At 29.7% G+C, this 22,067-nt stretch overlaps 1 protein-coding gene across 17 annotated transcripts in view; it reads left to right on the forward strand.

Annotated features, from left to right (window-relative positions):
• stai (stathmin) overlaps positions 1–21,182 on the forward strand; it is a 66,836-nt gene extending 45,654 nt beyond the window's left edge. For 7 of the 17 annotated variants that reach the window (XM_076414402.1, XM_076414395.1, XM_076414397.1 and 4 more), the window contains 7 exons: positions 8,682–8,851; positions 13,811–13,996; positions 14,058–14,204; positions 15,351–15,491; positions 16,392–16,544; positions 16,793–16,933; positions 19,116–21,182. In XM_076414402.1, coding sequence (XP_076270517.1) covers positions 8,682–8,851; positions 13,811–13,996; positions 14,058–14,204; positions 15,351–15,491; positions 16,392–16,544; positions 16,793–16,933; positions 19,116–19,181 — 1,004 coding nt within the window. In that variant the 3' untranslated portion in view covers positions 19,182–21,182. The remainder of the gene's footprint in view (positions 1–8,681; positions 8,852–13,810; positions 13,997–14,057; positions 14,205–15,350; positions 15,492–16,391; positions 16,545–16,792; positions 16,934–19,115) is intronic. The other 10 variants (XM_076414410.1, XM_076414403.1, XM_076414406.1 and 7 more) reach the window with 4 other exon arrangements.
• Positions 21,183–22,067: the final 885 nt, after the last annotated feature.

The raw sequence follows: 22,067 nt of genomic DNA on the forward strand, positions 1-22,067 counted from the left end.
ATATTCAGCTTTGTCGTTGATTCCCATGATTTTTTTCGCTTTGGATTAACTCAATCTATCCATTTTTCATCCCCAGTAACAATGCTATAGTTTCTTGTGTTACTCCCAATAATTATGAATATTCTACTTGCGTTTTACATGAATCATAATCAAGTATTTCCTTCAAATTACCTTCAATTTTCTTTTCGCTGTCCAGATCATTCTTTGTCTTCGGTGTCAAAATCACCAATTTTGAAACGTCGAAATCAGTATTCACATGTTGAAATCGATGGATCATGATTGCCGTAAGCTTCATACAGCCTTCGATGACCTTCAACCGTCTTTTTATTGAAATTAAACTAAAAAGGGGAAGAAAAGACAAATGCGATTTACTCGCTATAAAATCACATTATCAACACACTAAAAAGAAATTATTCACATTTGGAGGAAATGACACATACTGAAAAGTTACGTTTGTCAGTGAAGCTTCAACATAAAGTTGGTTACAAATGTATCCGATGCATTTACACAATAAACCATCTGTTGTAAATCCTTTGAAATTAATTGATAGTCCTATGGTTTTAATACAAATTATCTTGAGCCTTCGCACCTCTTTTTGCTCCCTTGCCGTAATTTTATCCGTATCTCTTATCAGAAACGGAATATTAAAAAAGCCTTAAAGATACGAATAGATGACGCGTCACAAAATTATTGACGAACTATTATTATCATTTGTAATAATATCGCATACTTCATTATTTCTCTATGTTTTGTTCTCGAATTTTGATATTATTTATGGTTCGTTACGTATATCGCCCCTGTATAATACAATTAGTAATCGATTTTGAGCAATACTAGATAGAAAAAAATAGAAAATAGACGAGACCTATTTAGGAAGTCACCGGTGAGTCATCTGCGACGGTTATTGAGACGAAAAAATACGGGAATTTTTACGTCTAACTAAGGAGAACTCAAGGTGAACTTCAACCACGTATGGTTTTTGTTTTTTCCTCTCGATTGTTTCAATATGCGACCGCATGGGAATTCGGTCCAGCGGTGTCGTGTTATGAGCTGCTATCTGATTCTTGAAGAGAAAGGCGGCACAGGCTGCGTATTGGCTTCAACGGTTTTATTGATATTCCGGTATGAAAACCTATATATTGAATATTTTTGCAATAAAATTATTAATCACGGATGTTAGGATTATTGATATTTTATTGAATGTTAGGTTTGTTTGCTTGGCTTCTGTATCAGTTGGTGGTGTTCAAAATTTAAACAGTTTCCCATAAAATACAGGAGAAAATAGAGAGATGTCATGAGGGAACAATATATTAATAAAATATTTTTAACAAAAAAATTTAACCGACTTCAAAAAATAAATAAGGAACTCACTAAAAAATAAAAAATAATCAAACTTAGATTTTTATCACAAAAAAGCTTTAAAATAAAATATGTACATAATCATCGTTGTAATAACTAAATAAAAATAATCAAAAACCTTCTACTACGCGTATTTTATATTCTACTATATACACACAATTTAGCTTAATACATACCTAAACCTAATTATCTATTTACAATATTATTTTAACTACTACCAACTAATCACTTTGAAGTCGATGCCAAACCCAAACAGTTATATTGATTTAGATTTGTTTTCTTGGTAATTTAATTTTTTGTATATGTCACACAAAAATAATATTATTATTTTTGTATTATTTGGGCTTTTTCCACGTCACTAAAACAGCTATATCTCCGAAAATAATTTCAATTTTGAGAAATCCGCTTGAGAGTATATTCTTAAAGAGTTAAGCTTTAAAAATATGAAAAAATCGATTATTTTCGAATTTCTAGACTAGAATAAACTCTTAAGTAAAATAAAAGAAATTTAATGTCTTTATTTGATATTTGTTACTTTGATATATTGATTAGTGTCTTTCTACTGTAAAATGAAACAGTAAATGAATTATAACTTAGCTGCAAGAAATAGTAATGTTGAAATATTGAAATAATTGTAATATCTTTTGGTGGCCTATAGATTCGTGAGTGATTCAACATCACTCAATGATACTAACATCATGAAAATGATATATAGCAACCTGTTCTTTTGCTATATACCATATTATTATGTCAGAATAAATCTGATAAATCCATAAAAAAATTGCTTTACATCTAGTAAATTATAAAAATAGCAAGGTGAATCTCTTTAATAATTGGATCTTGAAATATCTGGATTCAGAAAATATTTCAGAAAAGTATTTAATACTTATCGACAATTCGAAAATGTTCAAGTAAAATAAAAGAAATTTAATGTCTTTATTTGATATTTGTTACTTTGATATATTGATTAGTGTCTTTCTACTGTAAAATGAAACAGTAAATGAATTATAACTTAGCTGCAAGAAATAGTAATGTTGAAATATTGAAATAATTGTAATATCTTTTGGTGGCCTATAGATTCGTGAGTCAATGATACTAACATCATGAAAATGATATATAGCAACCTGTTCTTTTGCTATATACCATATTATTATGTCAGAATAAATCTGATAAATCCATAAAAAAATTGCTTTACATCTAGTAAATTATAAAAATAGCAAGGTGAATCTCTTTAATAATTGGATCTTGAAATATCTGGATTCAGAAAATATTTCAGAAAAGTATTTAATACTTATCGACAATTCGAAAATGTTCAAGTAAAATAAAAGAAATTTAATGTCTTTATTTGATATTTGTTACTTTGATATATTGATTAGTGTCTTTCTACTGTAAAATGAAACAGTAAATGAATTATAACTTAGCTGCAAGAAATAGTAATGTTGAAATATTGAAATAATTGTAATATCTTTTGGTGGCCTATAGATTCGTGAGTCAATGATACTAACATCATGAAAATGATATATAGCAACCTGTTCTTTTGCTATATACCATATTATTATGTCAGAATAAATCTGATAAATCCATAAAAAAATTGCTTTACATCTAGTAAATTATAAAAATAGCAAGGTGAATCTCTTTAATAATTGGATCTTGAAATATCTGGATTCAGAAAATATTTCAGAAAAGTATTTAATACTTATCGACAATTCGAAAATGTTCAAGTAAAATAAAAGAAATTTAATGTCTTTATTTGATATTTGTTACTTTGATATATTGATTAGTGTCTTTCTACTGTAAAATGAAACAGTAAATGAATTATAACTTAGCTGCAAGAAATAGTAATGTTGAAATATTGAAATAATTGTAATATCTTTTGGTGGCCTATAGATTCGTGAGTCAATGATACTAACATCATGAAAATGATATATAGCAACCTGTTCTTTTGCTATATACCATATTATTATGTCAGAATAAATCTGATAAATCCATAAAAAAATTGCTTTACATCTAGTAAATTATAAAAATAGCAAGGTGAATCTCTTTAATAATTGGATCTTGAAATATCTGGATTCAGAAAATATTTCAGAAAAGTATTTAATACTTATCGACAATTCGAAAATGTTCAAGTAAAATAAAAGAAATTTAATGTCTTTATTTGATATTTGTTACTTTGATATATTGATTAGTGTCTTTCTACTGTAAAATGAAACAGTAAATGAATTATAACTTAGCTGCAAGAAATAGTAATGTTGAAATATTGAAATAATTGTAATATCTTTTGGTGGCCTATAGATTCGTGAGTCAATGATACTAACATCATGAAAATGATATATAGCAACCTGTTCTTTTGCTATATACCATATTATTATGTCAGAATAAATCTGATAAATCCATAAAAAAATTGCTTTACATCTAGTAAATTATAAAAATAGCAAGGTGAATCTCTTTAATAATTGGATCTTGAAATATCTGGATTCAGAAAATATTTCAGAAAAGTATTTAATACTTATCGACAATTCGAAAATGTTCAAGTAAAATAAAAGAAATTTAATGTCTTTATTTGATATTTGTTACTTTGATATATTGATTAGTGTCTTTCTACTGTAAAATGAAACAGTAAATGAATTATAACTTAGCTGCAAGAAATAGTAATGTTGAAATATTGAAATAATTGTAATATCTTTTGGTGGCCTATAGATTCGTGAGTCAATGATACTAACATCATGAAAATGATATATAGCAACCTGTTCTTTTGCTATATACCATATTATTATGTCAGAATAAATCTGATAAATCCATAAAAAAATTGCTTTACATCTAGTAAATTATAAAAATAGCAAGGTGAATCTCTTTAATAATTGGATCTTGAAATATCTGGATTCAGAAAATATTTCAGAAAAGTATTTAATACTTATCGACAATTCGAAAATGTTCAAGTAAAATAAAAGAAATTTAATGTCTTTATTTGATATTTGTTACTTTGATATATTGATTAGTGTCTTTCTACTGTAAAATGAAACAGTAAATGAATTATAACTTAGCTGCAAGAAATAGTAATGTTGAAATATTGAAATAATTGTAATATCTTTTGGTGGCCTATAGATTCGTGAGTCAATGATACTAACATCATGAAAATGATATATAGCAACCTGTTCTTTTGCTATATACCATATTATTATGTCAGAATAAATCTGATAAATCCATAAAAAAATTGCTTTACATCTAGTAAATTATAAAAATAGCAAGGTGAATCTCTTTAATAATTGGATCTTGAAATATCTGGATTCAGAAAATATTTCAGAAAAGTATTTAATACTTATCGACAATTCGAAAATGTTCAAGTAAAATAAAAGAAATTTAATGTCTTTATTTGATATTTGTTACTTTGATATATTGATTAGTGTCTTTCTACTGTAAAATGAAACAGTAAATGAATTATAACTTAGCTGCAAGAAATAGTAATGTTGAAATATTGAAATAATTGTAATATCTTTTGGTGGCCTATAGATTCGTGAGTCAATGATACTAACATCATGAAAATGATATATAGCAACCTGTTCTTTTGCTATATACCATATTATTATGTCAGAATAAATCTGATAAATCCATAAAAAAATTGCTTTACATCTAGTAAATTATAAAAATAGCAAGGTGAATCTCTTTAATAATTGGATCTTGAAATATCTGGATTCAGAAAATATTTCAGAAATGTATTTAATACTTATCGACAATTCGAAAATGTTCAAGCAAAATAAATGTTACAAAATAAAAAAACAACCTAAAGGGAATTTCTAAAAGTTTAATTTCTAAAATTCTATAGCAACAGCTGCAAATAAGTACAGCGCTTCTAGTTCTTCAAAAAACACGTTAAACACAACCTACATTATTTTCTTAAAAACCTAATCATTTAACATTCTTTAAAGTTCATATTAATAAAACTCATGTTACATTATCAATCCAGTAGTGCCATCTATTATTTTAACCCAGTACTAATTTAAAATAAATATTCGAAAATGAATATTTGTTACTTGGCCATATTTGTGTATATAAAATTCAAAGTGAATATATTAATATAACAAAACACACCAAATAATGGTTTTATTTTAGTTTTATATTTTTATCACAAATTCGATTTGTCACAAAACAACTTTTATTATTGAAAAAGAATGCATATTTTTATATTTAACACGTGTTGAAAAGTATAAGTGGCTCCATCTATTAAATAAAGTCTATACTAACAAAATATTATTTAATAATTAACAATATTTTCAACTATTCATGTTGTAAATACGTTTATTTTCCAAATCATACTATTCCACGATTAAAATAAATTAATTTGCTATTTAAACAATGTATCATGAAATATTTCCTTAAAAATAACTATATAATATTGTAATTTATTGTACTATAAGATATTTATATGCCCATAATAAATGTATTAATACAATCTTGAATTAAATTATTAGTTTGACATTCTTTTAACGCGCCTACTGTATCGTAGTAAGCCATGGATATTTTTAAAGCGAAACAGAGACACGCGCATGGAATATATATAAAGGAGACTCACGGAATAACTTTAAACTTATAATCGAATACTCTTAATCTATATTCTAGAGGGTGCATCCACTGCCATCTTGAAAGGTACTGACTTTTAATTCGCCAAGTTTGTTGTCCGTCTGAAGTCGAGGAAGTCTGTCGTCGATAACGGAATTACCTGCATTATCGACGAGAAGTCCCGGCGTCCGTTAAAGGGCCGGATGGCGCCTTCTTGGTTCCGTGTTCCGTAAATATTTTACGTTTTGCGTCACCAGCGTGGAGACCTGGACGGCGCCCATCGGTCTGCACCTCGTCGACGCTGGCTCCGAGCGTCGCTACGACCGACGACCGTCTTTTATTTCTTTCCGTTCGTCATCTAGATCAATACCGCCCAGGGCCCGTCCCTTTTTTATTTCTGTTTTGTTAAATTAAATTTTATGTATGTTTTACGAAAATATATATCGCCAATTGTAGTCCGGGTTCGAATAATTAGAGTATCCAATAATGTTTTAAGATTTATATGTCATAGTCCATCCAATAAAACAACCAATGCACGTCATCAAAATGTGCAACGTCAGCACGTCGCAATGTTACCGCATCAATCGCAATTTTTACTTTTGGTTTACAACTTTAATTAGTTATCACCAATGTTTTAAAGATTTTTGCAGAAATTTGGCAATAGTGTCGACCAATAGATATCAAATTTTATAGATTAATTCGGCTACATGTTCCAACGCATCTGTCAGCATTCTGTCTCTGTTTAACTAGGATAAAATGAGATTGAAAAATCTGTTCTAATTTTAAAATTAATTTTACGTTTTTACAAACTGCATTTGTCAGTATATTCGATAGACTATTGGGAAGTGAACATGATACAAGAAGACCCAGAAGTGTTATATACTACATATGACTGCCTAGTTGAATGGATGCCTACTTAAATAAAATGACTAACGTTTTAATTTAGTTTGGTTATGTATTAATATGATTACGTTTTTATTATTTACAGTCCTCTATTTCCTTGGGAAGTAAATTTAGCTAAATTTATTGTTTCCCTTTGACAAACGATTCATCATAATGCGATTATGATTATAATTATTTAAACACAATTAGTGAAATTATTATGTTGCTCAAATTTACTAATGCACATTTTTTCTTCACCAAATAACTTCACTAACACTAATTAAATAACACCATCGACAATGTATAATTATATATATTCACAAAGTATTGATATATTTCCTTTGCATTTGGTTTTTTCTCATCACCAATGCACATTATTGTATTCCTTTTCATTATTTATATATTCTTATCAAATATACTTGCTTACTCATCATATTTTTTAATAATTATTAGAAACAATGATTTTAATATTGATATATACAAATTTAGCATACCCTGCTGTGTTAAGATAGTTAATTATAGTTTACATTATCTATCATTATGTGAGCTTTAAAAATTACTATATCCTGGTAATTTGTTGATATTGTCATATCTAGGGTATATTTTTGATTCATATTTCAATTTTAGTTACGTTTTGGAATTAATTTTGTTCCATTAATATATAATATACTAAGTGATACTTACTAGGATTAATATATATATATATATATATATATATATATATATATATATATACATAAACTTAATTTGTGATCTTAATGTCGTTATAATTTGTTAATTTCTTCAATTACCAATAAAAAAACTTTTTTTTTAATTTCATCAAATTTTTACAATTATATGTAAGAAATTAACAAGCACATGAAACGTAACCTTAGAATTAGCAAATAATAAATATAACCCGATGTAGGTTATCTATGCTTATTAATCGTGTCCACTTCTCTGTAGTCTATATTTGATGTCATCTATGACTTACATTGGTTATTTTATTGGGAAGAAGTTGATTTACTATATTATACCGGATCCTGTAACTGTGACTATATTAAGGTGATTAAGCATCAGTTCAAACAGTTCCGTTGTGTTTGTTTAATTCAAATAAAAGTGAACATATTCATATAAAATATATAAAAAAATATTTAACCTAAACAAAATTAAATTATACTGCAAAATACTTGATGAGATATTTCAAAGGAGACTGGACTCGACAAATGCTTTCAATTCGCTTTTTTTTCATTGTTCTTGATAAAGAAAAAAAGACTTCATCTTCAACATTATTGTTTCTAATTAACACTTGGAATTCAATTCCTTCTAAAAAAGTAGAAGTACATTAATGCTTTTCCAAAAAAAAATGTATTAAAATACCTTATTTAGTACAAGTTTCGGTACTAAATTTACAAACAATCATAATATCATTTAATAGCCAGTGAATATATTCTAGATGGTTGAGTTATCCATTTTTTGTGTGATGATTTTCTCATTTAACCCCATTACCACTTACCTCTATTAATATTGTTAATGTAATCTTATAGCGATAAACAAACCCAAGTGATAGATAAAGATAAATGGTTTCTATTCTGTACTTTGCCATCCCTTTTTAATATAGTCAATAAGATAACAAATATACTCACTTTTATATAACATAAATTAACTGTGATTTTGTTTGAGACATTGACGCGTTCATAGTGATAGATGTTCATTATTTTGGAACGTTAGACCGTTAACGGCCTTAGAACTGAATGTTGTATTATTCTCAATCATAAAACCCAAAATATTCCCATATATTCGTCCAGCACGTCCCCCATAAGTTGTTTTGATTTTTGTTTCATTTCGTAACGTAGCGCTCCGTAGATTAGATTGCGACAATTTATCGTATTTTTCTTTATTTTTAGCCACAGAAGTGAGATGTCAGGAAAAAACAAGAGGCGGTGTGCGGTACGAGGTCATCTTGGGCGAGCCAGAGGTCAAGGCTGCGCCTCCCAAGAAACCGTTGTCGCCGAAAAGCTCCATGTCCGTGCAAGACATCGAGGATAAACTCAAGGCTGCCGAGGAACGCAGACAGGTAGATAATGATTCAGAATCTCGATCTCATCTAAAAATCTGACATTTATTCGGGTTTTTATAGAGTATATACAGTTTAGAGTATATATATTTATTTCTCATTTCATATATCTAACTGAAACTTCACCAACAAAGATGTCACCAGAAGGTTAGATTAAAATAATTTTAATAAAACGTCATATCAGACTGTATTAAATCTAGCCAAGTGTTTTATGCTCTGAAGGCACTAAATCGTTCCTAGGTTGTCAACCAAAACAATTCTGTATATACTTATACAATCTAGAGCACAGAAATCCATCATTAGGCTAGTTCCCCCTCATTAAAGGTTATCTAAAGGCCCGGTTATTTTCTCCCTCAAAGCCCCAACGACATCTAATCCAATCCTTCTAATTAATTCATTGTCCTACGTAAATTCCTATAAATAAATTACCTACAGTTTATTCATCCATATTTCACTTCCTACGACATTGCCAAAAATCAGCTAGAGGACTAACTAACCAACGTGGCTCTATAATAATATTTACCAACAATAATATTTCGTTGCAATAGTAGCTTATTTCTCTCACCATCAATTTTGGGTACTCAATAATTAATTATATGATATAGTGGTTCCGATATGTATTGGTTCTATTTTCAAGGACCCAACAAAAACCGAAGCTATATTATTGACAGGTTTAGGTGGATCCGACATATTATTCGTAGCTCTGTAATTTATTTCAACATTTACTAGTCAATCTTCGTAGATTGAATTCAATTCAATAACTAGTAAACTACTAAGACCTACGAGTCAATAACCTATACTTTGCGGAAAGTTAATTTTTTTCTTTTCAGTTCTAAGATTCTCAGGTAGGAAAGCCGTGATATTGTAGTGGTTTGATTGAAATGAGACCGTAACGACGATGGAATACACAAAGGTGTCATATTGTTTGAAAAGTGACAATGAGACCTGTGATGGTGGTCTTAAGCCGGGGAAAATCATAAGAAGTCATAAACCATGAAGAATTGGAGGCGAGTTAAACGGTCAAAAATAACTGTTCGCTAAGACCCCAATTTTGGTTGAAAATCATCTTCAACAGCCACGAGTTGGCCATGCAATGCTTCCACAAAAAGTAAATGTTTGCCCACGCCACCGGTAGAAGTCGCGCAAGACATTTAAACAATGATATATTTTATACAAAACGCCATACATAGTCCTTTCCAATAAAAAAACAGAATTTCGTAATTATTTCACACACAACTTGTTTAATTCAACTTCAATATCGACCCTCCTTTATCGAAAAACTTTATAAAAGTGTAAGTATAGTAACATTAATAAGCCTTTAAGTGTTAATATAATAATATAGCAAGCATTTCAAGTGTGATAAAAGCTTACAAAAGAAAATAAAATAATATTAACGACCAGGTATAACTACAGATAAGGCACGCTTCCAAAAATACAATACGGAGATATAAAACGAGTTATAACCGTCGACTCTTGAATAGTAACGGAAACAGTCGGTTAGCTTGCCAACGAAACACGCAAGGTGCAGTCTCATGTCTTAAATATCGAATGGTGTGGATTATGTAAATATTACCTTGTTTTATTTTTTCCACAAAATGGCCCTGTCGTGCCGCAATTCATGTCGCCAGCCCCAAAATAGCCCCGCGTCCGTGGTACGCGTACAGCTTACACGAGAAATGGAAACCAATCCTCAAATAAAAATCCCTGATCCCTTGGATAGCCATAAAAACAATATTTGGATCGTCAAACGGGAAACAGTATCTTGTAGCACTATAAAAGAATGTTACAGGATTATGGTTAGAGGATAATGCTTGAAATAGGGCTGTGAAAGATCATTGTTACGTAATTTGGTATAATTCATCCATTATTCATTCATTACTTTCATTGTTTATAAGCTAAACTAAATTTTCGTATAAAAAATTAATCAAAAGCATTCATCCCGCGAAGAAATCAATTCAATGAGGGTCCAAAAATAGGCATCGGACTCACTTCTGAAATAAAACATTATACGGGGTGTCCCAAAAACTGCATGAAACATTTTAAGTGAAATTTTTTAATTAATTAATTAGCAATAATAGACTCAGTCGGTTTCGAAATAGATCAATCCTGTGGCATTACACAGGTTTAAATGTGATTTGAAATTTTCGCCAATGGGCTTCAGGTCTTCTGGCGACAGTCAGTCCCATTATTTTATTTATTTAGTTAATTTATTTTGATCGTTGTGCGCTTGCTCAACTGTGAGGTCCGTGAAGAGAATGCGCTTATTCTCATCTGTGAGTAGCTGACCTTTTTGAACCTTGTACACCTTGAGCTGGAGCTCCTTTTTGGCTATTGGATGAATGATGAATATATGTGCTCTTGTTTTTAGCAGAAGTATTGGCGGTGCAGTCTCTTCCACTACCTGGATGCCGATCATCATGGCCAAGCTCTTTGTAGTGATCGATGGCGCGAGAAACAGCCGACTGCGTAACATTAAGAAAACAAACAATTTCATGCTTTTTTCGTTGGCAAAACAGGACAAAATGAGTTAACATAGAGTCGAAACTTAACGCAGTGGTACATAAACTCACATGGAGAATCCGATTTTTACGTTAAAAATTAATTTATTACGTTACAACACTTTCGTATTAGGATAAATTACCGTTCATGCAGTTTTTTGAGACCTCCTGTATTAAGTATTCGATGTATTATAATTATGTCAGCATCTTTACTAGCTCGAGGCACAGATAATACGATTAGTAAATACACCAGGACAATGGTATACAAATACCAGGTTATAATACCAGGAAAATGTAGATTGATGATATATTTCAATTGCTTAAACTTATTCTATTAAATTACACTACTATACACGTAGACCTGAGCAATCAAAAGCTTAAAATTGGTTCTAGATTTCAAAATATTCAAGACATTCATTATTTTACTAATTTTGACCATTAACGACAATTTATTGAATAAAAACGTATAAATCAGAAATAAACTGAGTCTTTTATAGTACTTATTATTGTTTGCTGCAATAAAACAAAATTACTGCAAATATGTATTATGGTTTGCAAATATGGTTTTTCCACGTTTACCGAGCATATAACATCCACAAACGTAACAAAAACACTTGTTCAGGGCATCAAATAAAGAATCGTTCTCATCTGCTCGTATCATGCTATTATGCTATTATTATACCAACAATTAAAATATAACTATATCATTAAATAAAATAATATTTCTTAGATTAACGTTAGATTTCAAGCCTCTGAAATTAATTAAGCTGCTTTTCATTAATGTACTTGCTACGCAAAGACTATGGCTATTCAAAGACTATTCTAATCAAGGCATCACACGAAGACATCGATCCAGCTAGTATTTTATTCAGAGTTGAATTTGATAGAGATGGATAATTTACTATTTCTTTAGAATGGCATAAATAGTAGAATGTAGATGTTACGTTGTATATGACGTGCTGAATTTACTCAAACGAGTAGAACCTATAGTCAAATTACCAATCGATCGATTCTGTAGCTATAAGACTTTTCTCTAAAACGCTGGACTTATATAATGTCAAAATTTTGTTAAAATAAGATTTTAATATATAATCAATCCTACATCTGCAGGCTATTCAAAATGCTCACTTTTCCTGTAACAAATACCAACCACCCGTGATATCAATCAAATATACCGAACATAGTTTGTGTCCCGTACGGCCAAATTTATAAAAAAAATTAATTATCAACTATAATAATAGAATATATAACTACAGGAAAATGTTCAACCATACTGATATAATAGAAAAAGTCAGATAGTGACTTTGTATTTTTTTATTCTCCCTGTACATCTCAGTAATGTTTATACTGGTTAGTCGAATTTAAGTCGAACTTAGGGCCTCTAAAGTTTGAATATTCCATAAAGTGGGTTTGAAGTACTAAAACTCTTTAAAACTTCAATATGTTTCTTATCACCCACAAAATTTCAGAAACTAATTTTGTTTTAATTCGAAAAACAAAGAAAATATGAAACTGAAAACAATAAAACCTTTTAACAATAAATTCTGAAATTATCCCTATAGTAACACATGTTTAAATTTTGTAGACCTTAAAATAAAATCTGAAAATATTTATCTAGCCATCCAGCACCTTTATAATTACCTTGTATAATATGACATTAAGGATTTCTTTTTAACCGCAGCAAATTATAATTATCACTTTCATTAATTGGCTATCAATCGAAGTATCATCACGATTAATGACAAATAGTATAAAATATCATAACGGTAATTATCTTCACCTACTGCATACCTTTTTAATTAAATGCAGATTTTTAACTGCTGTTAAGTTCAAGTAAGTTATAGCATTCGTAAAATAATATAATACTTTTTCCTGAATTTGTTGTATCTACTTTAAGTAGATACATTACAAAATATTTTTTAATTAAAAAATACATATATATTCTATACCTACTACCATCTCAAATTCCATCTTTTGTTCTTCTAATAAATAATGGTCAAAAACATCAACGCCCAAATCGTTATTTCCACCTGAACCTTCTGGAAATTATATGAAATCCATCCCCTATCCAAAAAAAATTAAGGCATCAAGTCAAGCCAAGTTCCGCCAACCGAGCTAGAGTAAAAAAAAACAATTCAAAAACAATTTATCATAGGTGGGATATTTTAAGATTATTTTTCATCCTTAAACCATCTGAAGAGGGTTTTATTTTTTCGTTATTGTATGGAGATAGGTAAAGGCATGGAGAGAAACTGGGATGATTTATTAATGTGAAACGATTTTCTGTTAGAATACATTTTGAAATATTTTTTCTCAAAACACTTAAAACATACAAAATGAAACAAAAGCATCAATATTGTACTTAAATATAAAATTAACTATTACTGTAATATACTATGTACTTATTATTAATTACAAATCAAGTTATAAATGAATGTTACACTTTAATTTTTAATTTCAGCAATTGGAATCATCTAAAATAGCCGCCCTCTCTGCCAAGATGCAAAAAATAGAGGAGGCCAGCCGCAAAAAGGACGAGCAAACTAACCAATTTATTACGGCCACCAGGGACGCCCTAGAACAAAAAATGGGTATCGTAACCGAAAAAAGAGAGGCGTACATCACCGATCTAAAAACTAAACTGAAGGTCTGTCATTTTACCACTATAAATATTTCCATTGTTGACCTCCGATCTCTGGTTCTCGCAGGATCACATCGAGAACGTCGAAAAGACCAGGTTGTCTTTGGAACAGCAAACTGATGAGGTGCGCAGCGCTATCGAAGAGAAACTGAAAACCGCTTCGTTGCAAAGAGATGAGAACATCAAGAAAATGTTGGAACGTCTAAAGGAACACGTAAGTTTGTTATAAGAATACTGACATGTTGGAGGGATATTTGATAAGTGAAGACATGTCCATATTGTATAACATCAGGGCCATTTCATATATCCTGACAAAAAGTGTTATAGCACAACAAAAAGTAAAACAAAACCAGAAATTTCAATATAGCTCAGAATTACTATTTTAATAATACATACTATCATATAATGATTGTTGTTTTTTCCAACAAAAATCTGTCATATGGTGCTGTGTATGGAATATATTAGCATCAAGTTCAACGCGTAATTATAAGACTCTTTCAAGAGTTCCATCAGTTTCTTCACACCAAAAGTTCCAGAACAAAATCTAGTGACCAATTTCATAGAAAGTTTTAATTCTTCATCATAGATATAGCACTTGATAGCACACATTTTCTCACAAACTTATGCAGCTTTTATACGCAGGTTTCATATACTTTTCTCCATTTTTAAACGCAAACTATTTCCATAACCCAATTTCAATGTTCCAATGTTGTAAACTGTATTCAGTATGGAGAAAGATATTTCACTATATCCAACTTCTGTGAAACATTTTTTATATTTAAATTTCAAAGCGTTTCTATTATAAAATAAGTGTTGTTGTTCTTATATATAATCACTTGATTAAATATTGTAAAAATTTCTGAGACAATGACCCTATTATAGGATTCCGCATGATATACACCATATGAAACATCAATGTTTATTACGATAAAGTAAATAATGTTTCTTTTCTTTTATGTAGCTGGTTCAGTGACATCTGCTTTATTGAAATTTCTGGATCCTTTTACTTTACATTTATACGCAACGCAAACTGACCTTACACGCCATCGTTGTTATTAAGGCATATAATTAAAGCGAATTTGCAATTATAATTACAATCCCGCCGGCTTTTTTAGACGCTTACGAGAAGCTAAATACGCCAAGACGCCAAATATACATAAAACATTACCGCTAATAAAGCACTCTAATTTTAACAATAACTAGACGGGTGCGTCGGGAGTATACGAAGTGGCCCTCCACGAACACGTCATCATCGCCTTAGCTTACTCGTTTTATTTTTTTGGCATAGCCATTTTTATTTTGCTAACTTCACTACATCTTTTTGTTTTTGTTGGGCACTTTTTTTTATTCGACATTGAAGGAAGACCAAGTGCAAAAGGTAAAATCTACGAATAACGCTAAACTGCAAGAACTAGAGACCGCCATCCAGGAGAAGCTGGAACAAGCCAGAAATCGTAAGGAACAAATCAACCAAGAGCAAATTGAGAAACTGAAGAAAAACGTGAGTATTGTCATGGCGATCGCTTTAGTAGGCTATAGTTTCATCTCTTCTAACATCATTATTCATAATTGTCATTTGTATGGGTCAGTCCTTTCCATGAGTAATCCGAATCTGGTCTGCTTCTATTGGGTATATGTAAAAAACAATAAAATAACCGAATTAATAACATATTTTATTATCTTGTACTAAATAATTACTAACAGCGTGCAATTATTAACTGTTTTTATTTATTTTATTAACCATGTTGATTTTGTAGAAGATTAACATATCAATCAAGTTTAAAGTTTGCTTCTTTATGTATTTATGGATGGTTACGTTTATACAATGTTTAATATTTAATAATCATTTACCAAATATGCCACATAAATTCAAGTCAATAATAATTAATATTTTTTATGGATATGTATAGCAATTCGCCCTCTTAAACTGTCTTGTCAAGAATCACATCACCACCATGACTATTAAAATTAACAAGGAAGCCAGATCTGCTCAGAGTCACAACTCTCTCATCTTAAATAAGAATTGAACATACCCAACTAGAATTACTTTAACTAGATGATTATCCACCCATCAACATAAACTTCTTGATGAAAGCTTTTAGTTTGTTGCACCTTATTGCTTTTTATCTCAGATCAACAAAAACATGCATGTACAATACGACATCTTTAGAGACAATTATTTAGTGCCAAATAATATTCATCATTCATATCGACCACGGCATAATGAGACTTTCGTGGTTTCTCAATTGTACATTATGAATTTTATGAGTGAATCTTTTACATATGCCCATCGTACTGCTTAAAATCAAATATATCGAAAAGGAAAACTAGCACACTTTTTCCAATATGAGAAATGATTGACTTGAAACATGCTTATTTTTCTTTATGTTGGATCATGTAGAATTCCAGAACATTAGAGAAACAGAAATCAGTAGAGTCAAATATCGAAAATCGAAAATCAGAAGTGATCAACCTGATCGAGAACAAACTGTGCATCGCCGAACAAATCAGGGAGAAGGAAATCCAGAAAAAGCTGGAACTAGCTAAAAAACATGTAATTATTTTATTCACTAGTTTATTAAACTTGTTTCAAATAACGACAGTCAGTCCATGATACACTGCCATCCATAAGTATTATATTATAAAAATACTAACCAATATAGTACCCTTGATAATTACTTAAATAAATAACTGGCTGCGGGTATTTATGGTTGTTAGTGTTATGGTTACAATTTACAAAAAAAAATTAGCGCCGATTCCCTACAGCTTCTTAATGTTTATCTTCACTTTCATGTCATTTAGAACGAGCACTTAAACGAGGTTAAACAATCGTTAGAAAATCGCAAAGCGGAACAAGTAAACAAAATCGAAACCAAATTGTCAGCAGCCGAACAGAAGAGGGAGCAGGAGATGCAGAAGAAAATTGAAAACATCAAAAAGCACGTACGTATATTATTGCCTTTGGTTGTTGTTTAACACCCTGTCACCATTGCGTCAATTTTAATACTGAAGTATTGTTTCTAAAGCTAAATCTAACATCAATAAAACAGTAGCATTGTCTAAGACAGTATATCATCTTGACGCTTTAAAGCTACATTTCAAACTCCATAATTTATCCATCTCGGTTTATCCGGTTGGCAAGAAAGTAATTTCAGTTTTGTAGGATGACATATATATGACAGATGATATATATATATATAGGAACAAACTTTTATATGGTAATTACTTTTAAAACTTCTGGGCTTTATAAGCAAAAAAGGCGCTAGTTTGGCTCATAAAAATTAGTAAAAGTTTTGTGATTTAAAAAGTTTTATAAACTTCGAAATAAGTAGAAATCACATTTACAGCGCTCCAAGCAAACGAGTTCCCAACACATTTTCAGTAATATTTTATAATCATTGTTTGAATCTATAGTTTGATACAGAAAATATTGTCACTGCCACCTAGTTTTATCATTTAAATTATTTATATAAAAGAAACATTCGTTAAAAGCTCAAATAAAACTCAGACTACACTGCATCACCAGCAAAAAACATGTAAGACTACCAACTCCATATTAAGAAAAGTCTATTCTGTGGCGAAAAAAAAACATATTTGGTTTTGTAGTTTAATCACCGCTTCCAGTAGTCAAAACAAATTCAGGAAGTGAGATACAATGGGAATGAAATTCACCAATCTCATATCCCCTCTTGTACAGAGTCAAACATCTGTAGACATAACAGTCCAAGATGATTTTAAAATTTCTTAATGCCTGAGATATACGAAAACGCTTTCGAATTCTCTTTATTGATAATTATCTTCGAAAAATTCCAAAAATCACATTTCCCATTTGATGTTCAACAACACGCAAGCTTCACCAGTATCATTCCCCTCAAATGTCATCCATAGATCATATAAGGGCTCGTAAACTTGCTCAAACCACCACTAATAATCTAAATCGAAATCAGTTACAATCTATTGGACTATCATGTTAGTGAATAAAAAAATTCGTAGGATTCTTTTAGATTTTTTATCATATCGGATTTATATAAAATTGCAATTGCCCTCTTGCCAACCCAATAATTTATATAATATTTAAAGTGATCAAAGGTATTTTTGAATTCCACTCAACTATTCATTCATAAATAGGCAGATTAAGAAGGCAGAAGGGTAAAAGAGGCGTTGAAAACAGCTTATATCTATTCATAACTTACATCTATAATATAAAAGTAAATTTATTACAAACTATACGTAATTTGAAATTTCTAAGCTAAATGTTATATATATCTAAAGTACTACATTGTTTTAGTATTAGATCCTATTGTTCTTTAATTTGAAATATCCAAATACTATTTTGAAATTATATGAATTTATATATAATGCATCATAATACATCAATCAACGGATAAGAGGTTATTTAGTTAAATTTAAAAAAAGTTCTGTGTTTTAAAGTATTGGTAACAGGCAAGTCAATATTAAGTCCAACGAGGGTGATAGTATGGATTAGTGAAACTTACATATATGGTAATGATCTGCACAAATATAACAATATTTTACTAAAATAACCAAATTATTATAGTAATTATTATGACAATGATGATAATGTAACTATGATAACTATAAATTACAACATTCAGGCAATAATTACTCATATTTATTGACTGAAAATTAGTTTCTGTTTACAGACCCGTATCTTTAACATCACATTATTGAAGAGCATAGTTGCTTATTGTATTATTGTGATGCAATTGAGTCTGCTACAAAGACATGGACATTTCCTTACATTTGATGATATAGATAGGTAATTTGTTTTCAATATTTCACGAATATATAGTGTGAATATTATTTCGGAGACTGTGCCATTTCCTCCATCCATTCCACCATAGTATTTTATTTGACATCATCCAGCATACTTCTGGTACATATACTGCCTCAAGATATAGCTGCTTTTTAATTGGTACTTCGGTCGTCACATAACAGAAAATAAGATGCTTTAGCAATATTTAAGCTTTTGTTTCTACCAGTACTTAATCGACCCCAGACTGAAATAAGAAACCACAGTGTAATTTTATATAATACAATACGTAATAGTGATATTTAGCTTATAACAAATAAGTTTTAACGCATGGTTTCATATTTTTTTTAGGAAAAGCATGCTGAGCTGGTTCGCCAAAACAAAGCTGTGATGGCAGCCAAGGCCTCCTCTGGTTAACATCTAGGCACTCGAGTAGTTCCAGCCTCATCTTTATACTCAACAACTGCTTCAAATCTCAGTTTTGACTGAGATTAACTTATATCATTAGAGAAAAGCACTGCTACGGTTCTTTTCTCAAAGTATTGCTTTTAGACTGAAGATTTTTTGTGATTTTATTATTTTTTTATTCATTTTATTTCTATTTAATTATTAGTGTATTTTAAAATTACTATTACTAGTTGATCATACTAAACTATTAATGTTAAATTTGTGTCGTTTGTTTTATCTTTCTTTATCATCGGATCAAGCGCAAATTTTATGGGTTCGAACTCTTGCCAGTGATTAAGCAATTATAACATGATTTAATCATCACACATAAATGCAATATAAGGATATTAACTCCAACCCATGGAATTTGTTGTTCTATTTAACGGTTATTTTATAGATTAGGGTATAGCAAAAATACTATAAAAAAAACTCTAAAAAAATACAACCTATAAGAGATGTTAAATGACCAGCTAGCTTAGCAGTGTGAGTAAGAACTATGTAGCTTAAAACTTTCCGTTGCGTCTTTTGGGTAGCTAGGTATTTCAAATTATATGAATAATTCAATTTATTTTGTAAAAGTGTACAAGAATGATTATTCTAATGGAATATAGATTTAGAATAGTGATAAGTATTCGGATTTTTTGAACATGTGGGGTATAAGCTGGAAAGTTAGGCCGAAAACTTTTATCAAAAGTTTTTCATTTAGAAAATAAAAGTGATACATTTTAGATAGGGTTTTACAAAAATACAATTGGGAAAGTTGTCTTTCGTACAGTTGCAAGCAAATTAGTAAATCGCGGTCAAGATAGTCAAATATTCACTTTCCGATCATTCCATCGGCAGGTGAATATTTCCGTCTTCGTTTTATCAAAGACAAGTGAGTAACAATAAATTTAGCAACTTAGCATCGGTTTAGATGTTAATCAATAAATTATTTTTCAAAATTTTATCGTAAAATGTGTGTACATTGCAAAATTTCTAGATATATATCGCACTTGTATGTGTATTTTTTGCAGGGGTGTTTCTCTGATTCGATCCGAAATTGATACCCGCTTTTTAAAACAATAAAAGTCACATTTCTTATTTTTCTAATTAATACAGGAAAACTTAACACCACATATACCAAATATCAAATGCAACTGCTAGCGCTGCCTTTTTTATATAATAATAAATATGGGTATGAATGACTACAACGTTGTCCTTTACATAGTGCTTAATGCAAATGGAAAGCTTAGAGTGTTTTCACTGTGAAAAAAAAGTTGGCTCAATTTTCTAGGTACATAGGTGGTTTGAGGGAATCAAGTAAGGTGGAGTAAAACTTATTTTACTTCGGTTTCATGAAATGCGGGCAATTTCCTCTGTTCTAAGAGAGAAGAGTGGTCATGTATTTACCTGCTAGCTTCTGTGATGAGTTGTTTTTATCAAGAATTTCTAGATTAAAAAAAAGAAGTCTAAAGCAGCTATAACATTTAAGTATTTACTATAATTGGTAAAGGAGCTACTTTTTTTTGTTTGTTGTGTTGATGTTGGTCATTTAATTTATTGATGTATTGAAATTGAAACTATAATTAAGTTTAATAAATTTATATTGAAAAGTGTTGTTTAACAAGGTTGATGATATGTAACTACGATACAGATGTGTGCCATCTTTTACATTTTAAGGCACTGCGAGTGCGAATCTCCGTTTATTTTGAATAATTTTTTGTTCTAAGTTTTTTATAAAACGGAGTTTTTACATTGGGACAGCTTAATTGTCACAATATACCTTAAACTTTCCATCGTGTAGTTATAAGTTACTCAAAAATATATATGATCACGTTACTCCTGCATTATTTCTTTTTCTTTTGTTAAATACTTTATTTTAACATGTTACTACTGGCTTTGGTTATAATAAAAGGAATGTAATGTATTTTTTATTCTATAAGTTTGTTCCTAATATTGCTTCATAATAAACTAATATAAAAATATAAAGGTGTTTTACTGTATATCCTTGAAATGAGTGTTCTAGTATATTGATATACATTGATACAAACATTGTTTTCCAAACCACCCACATAATAATATTAGGAATGTAGGTGCAGAAGTGTGTGTGTGCAGAGGTTGTTAAGCTATCCTTAAATTAGGAATGAATAAGTGGAATGTAATGATAATTTTAATATATTCTTATTTTAGATAAGGTATATAATATAAGTCGACATAATGTATATGTATTTGGCCAAAATTGTTAAATTTAAAAATTTTGTCATTGAAGAATTCTATTTATAGTGTAACATGACATTAATATCTTTTATAAGATAACCGGCCACACGACAAAAATTCGATTACTTTAGATATATACAATTCACAATATATTTTATATTATTATATATCTCTAAAATCGTTCATAAACGACTTTATCATTATCTTTACTATAATCTATCATCATAAATTATTAATTTACAATAAAATGCAGACATCTCATTCGACGTCTTTTAAAGATCAAATATAATTGCCGCCTATGTATAATATATGTAAATAAAACGTGTATTGAATATAGTTAAACGGTAATTGAAATTCAAGGTTAAAATAAGACAAAGACATTTTTTCTATGCAAAGAAATATATTATTTGAAGAATCAGAAAATATGGCTAAATCCAACAATTTAATAAAAACACTATTTTAACTCTACCATATATAACTCACTAAATATAAATAATAAAATACAAAAATTCACTATAAGAATTTTAGCATAGATTTTAATATAAATCTTATTACATAAATTTTGTTCTATGACATAAATATGCGTCTAGATGAAACTATTTGAATATGAGAATTGAGACATTACATAAAAAATAATTATTTTTTAACTCTACATTT

Source organism: Rhynchophorus ferrugineus, unplaced genomic scaffold, assembly GCF_030347505.1.
Source record: "Rhynchophorus ferrugineus isolate W39M unplaced genomic scaffold, kcgeb_rfMv2 rfM9, whole genome shotgun sequence".
NCBI lineage: Eukaryota > Metazoa > Arthropoda > Insecta > Coleoptera > Curculionidae > Rhynchophorus > Rhynchophorus ferrugineus.